The sequence below is a fragment of the Malus domestica genome, chromosome 15 (genome assembly GCF_042453785.1).
Source record: "Malus domestica chromosome 15, GDT2T_hap1".
NCBI lineage: Eukaryota > Viridiplantae > Streptophyta > Magnoliopsida > Rosales > Rosaceae > Malus > Malus domestica.
Genome location: NC_091675.1, coordinates 16437688 through 16443987, shown reverse-complemented (window position 1 = coordinate 16443987; position 6300 = coordinate 16437688). Strand labels below are relative to the sequence as shown.

The following is a 6300-nucleotide window of genomic DNA, read 5'->3' as shown; positions in this document are numbered from 1 at the left end:
TGAACGGTCCGGATTTCATAATTATTAAATGCCTTTTATTAAGTTCTTATTAATTTAATCATTTATTTTATAATATAATAAAATAATAATTTAATTTGACATATTAAGTAAACAATAAAACTTTAAAAGATTTAGTATTTCAAATGAAATGAAACCATCATATCAAACGATTTAAAAAGCTCAATTTTGAACTCATACCAACCTCGGCCTCACAAGATTTCTGTAATATCAACTTGGCCTTTCATGTCAATGATAAAAAATCATGTAAAAAGAAACTTACATGTAACATCGTATGATTGAGACAAAACGTTACAGTAACGAAGTCTCTATGCCGAATAATGGCCAACTGAGTTAAATAAGATTTTAACAAGTGGGACGCTTGTGTATCGTCCACGCTAGTGGAGTGGACTACCGTAGTGTAGCCCAATTAACAGACAGAGTCACAGACGCAGGCACAGAGAGCGTGAGAGAGTGAAAGCGACCGAGTGAGGAGAGGGAGACGAATTAAAATCAAGGGTTTTGAAGTCGGAGTCTCGCACCAAACACTCGGCGGGGCAGCCATGGACGCTCAGTCGCAGCAGCAAGCCGGACCGGTGAAGAAGAAGGAGACTCGGGGCCGGAAGCCCAAGCCCAAGGAAGAGAAGAAAGACGACCACCAACAGCAAGCCAAGCTGAAGAAGTCGCAGCAGAACGCCACCGTCGACGACAAGTACACTCAGTGGAAGTCCCTCGTCCCGATCCTCTACGACTGGCTCGCCAACCACAATCTCGTCTGGCCCTCCCTCTCTTGCCGGTACTCTCTCCCTCTCTCTCAACTTTTCTCTCTCTAACTTTTACTATACCCCCATTTTTGGGGTTTTAGGGTTTTCTAGGGGTTTTATCCAGCCTCATTTCTCGCTGGTTTTTGCATTGTTTTTACGGTTTTGGTGTCTCTGTGTCTGATTTTTCTGGTTTTAGGGTTTCTGAGGCCACTGGAGATTTAAAGTCTGCATTGTTTTTAATTAGCATTGTCAATCTGCTTGTATTTTGGGCAGGTGGGGACCTCAGCTCGAGCAAGCTACTTACAAGAATCGCCAGCGTCTCTACCTTTCCGAGCAGGCAAGTTTGCTCATCTCAATTTTGATTTCCTGCAGTTAATTGGGAATATCACTACTCACCCGAGAAATAATTCAGCATACGAAATACATTTAAATATTTGTAATTTGAAGAAGAAAATGCGAGCTTGATTCGGTTTACAACATAGAAATCATACTTGAAACGGTTATAGTTGATATCTTGTGCTGAAACACGAGATTTCTTAAAACGTTAATATGGTTTTATGTTCTGTTAAAAAATTATCTGATTTGTGTTTTGTTGACAGACTGATGGCAGTGTTCCAAATACTCTGGTTATTGCAAACTGTGAGGTTGTCAAGCCGAGAGTTGCCGCTGCAGAGCATATATCTCAGGTATGCGTGATTGATTTTGACTTTTTGAATGAAGGTTAACTCTTTCTGTTGATCTCATTATTGAATTCTTCATCTTTCAGTTCAATGAGGAAGCCCGCTCACCATTTGTGAAGAAGTACAAGACCATCATACATCCTGGAGAGGTATGACTGATGCACCTGTTAAGTCTGTTTATACAAAATGAAAAATGAGACAATGCACTACACTTTTTTGGGGTTTGAATTTAATGGGAAATGTTTCAAACTGGTGTGAATGAGCAAAAGACTACATCATTTGATATTCAAAACGAGGGAAAAACATTGTTAACATTTAAGCTTCTATTCTTTCCCTTGTAGACTCTTTAGAATGCGTCTTTTTGCATAAGCTGGTGATATTGTTAACATTTACGCTGCTTCTTTTTAATCTTTTCATATATTTTGACAGGTAAACAGAATCAGAGAACTTCCACAGAACACTAAGATAGTGGCCACACATACCGACAGTCCTGATGTAAGTGTTTGTTGTTTTATCAAGTTGGACTAAATAGTCATGTTTCCTTTGTTTTCTATGTCTTTTGTTTATTTTTGAAGTTGTAGTTACTTGGAGATTTTGCCAAATTTAGGTTCTAATTTGGGATGTTGAAGCTCAACCTAACCGTCATGCTGTCCTTGGAGCTACAACCTCGCGTCCAGATTTGGTAACTGTTTTTTCCACGTCTCTTTTCATGAATTTCTCAGTTGCCCTTGAGAAATTTTCAATATTGGACCCTTTCAAGACTTGTGGGATAAGGAGTCACAGAAATGACATCTGTCTTTGACCTTTGCTTACTACTATCTCTGTTCAATTCTGTTCAATTGAAAGATAGAATTTGTTTGATTATTTTGCCCCTTTCAGATTTTGACTGGACATCAAGATAATGCTGAATTTGCTCTTGCATTGTGTCCAACTGAGCCCTACGTGCTCTCTGGAGGTGGGAATTTTTTTGCTTCTAGTTGTGTTTGAATACCAGTGATGCTGTTATATAATTTAACTTTGCCTAATGCATCTAGGTTCTTTTTTGCTATAGTTTACCCTTTTTGTTTTAAAGTTTCCTATATTTGTTCTGTGGCATAGTAATTTTACTTTGAAACTTCCTATTTTGTTTTTAATTTGTGATTGATTTCAAGCGCTCAAAGCACTAATGCCTTTCTTATTGTTAGTGGGCTTAGAAGAAATTAGATTTCGTATGTTATGAAGGCCTTTTGGTTTCTTTACTGAAAATAATATTTTTGCAGGGAAGGACAAAACAGTGGTTTTGTGGAGTATTCAGGACCATATAGCAGCCTCTACCACTGATCCAGCTGCAACCAAGTCTCCAGGATCAATCATTAAAAACTCAAAGTCCGGGGATGGTAATGATAAAGCTACTGATGGCCCTACTGTTGCACCTCGGGGAATCTACTATGGGCATGAGGACACAGTTGAAGATGTAGCATTTTGCCCTTCAAGGTAGCTTATGCTTTCTTATTCACCAAGCCTCTTAAAATTTTCATTTACTTACCATTGATTTGATTGAACTGTTAAAGACATGGAACCCTCATTCATCTTACACCATAATAGTTACAGTTTCTATACTTATGGAATGGCCTTTATTTCTGACGATATTACATCTCTACTGAAGTTCACAGGAGTTCTGTAGTGTTGGCGACGATTCCTGCCTCATATTATGGGATGCGCGTGTTGGCTCTAGCCCTGCTGTAAAGGTCATGCGTCCATTCTTTTGTCTTTCCTTTGTTTTCTATATGGCTTTGGCAATGGAGTATGGTGAATAAACTGATATGCATGTGGAATTTGGCTGAGTTGTGCAGTATGCAGCATCTATCTTTGATGTAACCATTTTTCTGTTTGAAGAGTCCTGTTTGATCATCAATACTAACATGCATATAGGAGTATGTTGAGGGTGTTTAAACCTAAAATTGAGTTATGTTTATGTTGTTTGCTATAATTAACCTTAACCTGTGGCTCTATATTTCAAAATGTACAACTTGTCCCTCTTGATCCATTCACATTGACCTAGCTGAATTTCTCCCCTCATTAATTTTGGAAGATCCCTATTCCCTCCACTCGAATTTTTGCTTTTACTTATAGTACGTGTGCGTATTCTTGTTTCTGATTAGCAGGTTGAAAAAGCTCATGATGCTGATGTTCACTGTGTTGATTGGAATCCCCTTAATGATAACCTTATTTTAACAGGGTATGTGCTAATGCTACGTCATTCTCAGTTTTGCTGCTTTTCTAATCTACTAGTTTTGTTAATTATGATTTATTGTTTGGACGGATGAGAAGGTACAACACTAGTTAATACACCTATGTGTTGATGATTTCTATACAGGTCAGCAGATAATTCAGTTCGCTTGTTTGATCGCCGGAATCTCACTTCTGAAGGAGTTGGGGCACCTATATATAAATTTGAGGGTCATAAAGCAGCTGTTCTTTGTGTTCAGGTAATAATTATACTCCTTTTTTGTGATGCTAATTTCTAGAAATTTAGTACATCTGTTTCAAGAACTGCATGTGTGTCTGTCGTTTTTACCAAGTTATTTTTATATTTTCAGTGGTGTCCAGACAAATCGTCTGTCTTTGGAAGTTCTGCAGAGGATGGTCTTTTAAACATTTGGGATTATGAGAAGGTATGGTGACCTTCATAATGTACCGTGGTTTAGTTTATGTTAATCTAGTAATTTTGAATCTTTCTGTTTAATTATTTTTGGCATAATGAAGAAAGTGTTTCCAAATAATTGGGAGTTTTGGATTTTCTATTCCTCTTCCTGTAACTTCAATCAGATGGAAGTTGTGATAACTTACGAAGACATAATACACTGCAGGTCAGTAAGAAGGAGCGAACTCCAAAAGGCCCAACTTCACCACCTGGTCTGTTTTTCCAGCATGCTGGGCACAGGTTCGAGGCTATCTCTTTTACTAAAATTATTTTAAAATATACTTTACGAAACGTTTTCAGACTTTTGATGTCTGGTAGAGGATCTTTTCACCCTTGATGTTCAAGTTTCTGGTTTTTCGTAAATTTTTGGCATCTCACTTGGGTTTCTATCTTACCTGGTGTCTGTTATATGGGCATCATGCCAGAGTCTAGAATTGTGCCCATGCCACTATATATGCTTCATCTTTATGTCCATGTGGTCAGTAGACTGTACACGATGAAAAACATGATGCTTTTTGTATCAATGTAACCAATGTTCACTGGACTCTCAAGCTTGATCTTTGCACCAGATATTTGTCGGAAGTTTTACACTGGACGTTGTGGTTTAGAGCCTTTATCTATCAAAGTCCCTTATTGCTTAGAGTCTTATAGATCTTTTATTGTTTGGCTCGGATTGATCTTTGAATGTATATCTACAACATGTTTAAAATTACCTGGTAAAATTACCTGAATGATCTTAGTTTCTGTATCCAAAACATGATCCATGACTGTTATCATTTGATTCACTTGTTGAGCACTTTTGTTCTTTTAGTTTCCTTATAGTTTTCTCTCTCTCATGGTTTGCTTTACTTTATATTTGTATACAGGGACAAAGTTGTTGATTTCCATTGGAATGCATCTGATCCGTGGACTGTTGTCAGTGTGTCTGATGACTGTGAAAGTACTGGCGGAGGGGGCACATTGCAGGTATCGGGATGTGTGTTTGTATTTTTATTTCGATTCTTTTTTTTCCTCGTTGGAAGTGTTTCATTTTTTCGAATGAGAAACCATAAGAGATGAATATTAAGCATTACATACGATAAAGGAAGAATGTGGTTATTTTAATATCGTGGAGAGTTTTCACATGATGAATAATTGTGCTGTCAACCTCGCATTGTAGTGATGGAGAAAATTATTTGGGAAGCTAATTTCCTTTAAAAAGTTGAGAGCTTGAAACCCTGGTGTACCGATGATGTGTTTTACCCTTATGCCCTCCCTCCATCATCTCATCTCACATGTTAACTTTCTTCTGAAACCATTTTATATTGTAAAAGAAAGTAGCCTCGATTTGGTAACGGAAACTGATTTCTGAATCAAATAACCGTGTGCAGATATGGAGAATGAGTGATCTGATCTACAGGCCCGAAGAGGAGGTTCTGGCAGAGCTTGAGAAGTTCAAGTCCCATGTTGTTTCCTGTTCTTCAAAGCCTTGAGGAGTTGCGTGTCAATACGCTTGTCAGGTTCCGGAGAAAAGGTTCGTTCCGTAGTAAAACTGACTGAACGAACAACCTAAGGTGTTATGTTAGAGAGGTAGGGTGTTTATCTAGGTCTCGGCTGTTAAGCTATAGATATTTGCTTATTGGATATTGTTGCCTCTGAGGATGCGAGGAGAAATTTCATTCATGCCTAAACCAAGGTTTTGTCATGTATGGCGTCGGGTGTTGGAGTAGCACTTGGGATTAGAAATTTTCAATTGAACCGAGACATAACATTTAAAGACTCCATTGTCTGACGCCATAACATTTAATGGCCACCCTTTCCGTCAACACCCCCCACCCCTCACTTTTTCCCCAAGCTATCATCTGCCCATTTTGCCCCCGTCCTCAACCTCTCAACCCATCTCGGGTCCAAGCCCAGGACCCGCCAAGGCTCCGAATTTCAAACGGGTTGATCGAGCCGAATGGCAGGAAGCTGGTGGAGTTTTTCGTCGAGGAGTCGAAGAAAGAGGCGGCGACGCTTTAATTTTCTTGACAACCAAACTGAACAAAGAAAAATTAAAGGAGGATACTTGAAGGATACCTCAAATAAAAATTCTTGAAACCGTTCAAAGGCTGTAACTTTAATTTCCAAAAACCCTATCTAAAGTCAACATTCCATAATTTAAAAAGGGGAATCAATCAGATCAGATATCGTCATG

At 38.5% G+C, this 6300-nt stretch overlaps 1 protein-coding gene across 1 annotated transcript; it reads left to right on the top strand.

The window, feature by feature from the left end:
* Positions 1-381: 381 nt before the first annotated feature.
* LOC103400813 (WD-40 repeat-containing protein MSI4-like) lies at positions 382-5882 on the top strand. Its single transcript, XM_008339485.4, has 15 exons — positions 382-793; positions 1035-1098; positions 1361-1447; positions 1528-1590; positions 1871-1936; positions 2049-2123; positions 2321-2396; positions 2701-2914; positions 3087-3168; positions 3586-3659; positions 3798-3909; positions 4021-4095; positions 4291-4364; positions 4991-5090; positions 5495-5882. The coding sequence occupies exons 1-15, from the start codon at positions 561-563 to the stop codon at positions 5594-5596; spliced, it is 1497 nt and encodes a 498-aa protein (XP_008337707.2). The 5' UTR covers positions 382-560; the 3' UTR covers positions 5597-5882.
* The last annotated feature ends 418 nt before the right edge of the window (positions 5883-6300 follow it).

What these genes read in the sequence shown, in the direction of transcription:
- LOC103400813 (XM_008339485.4), top strand. Translation starts at nt 561, where the DNA reads ATGGACGCTCAGTCGCAGCAGCAAGCCGGACCGGTGAAGAAGAAGGAG. An exon ending in CAACCTCGCGTCCAGATTTG is followed by an intron (nt 2,124 to 2,320) that starts GTAACTGTTTTT and finishes TGCCCCTTTCAG; the next exon opens with ATTTTGACTGGACATCAAGA. An exon ending in TTCCAGCATGCTGGGCACAG is followed by an intron (nt 4,365 to 4,990) that starts GTTCGAGGCTAT and finishes ATTTGTATACAG; the next exon opens with GGACAAAGTTGTTGATTTCC.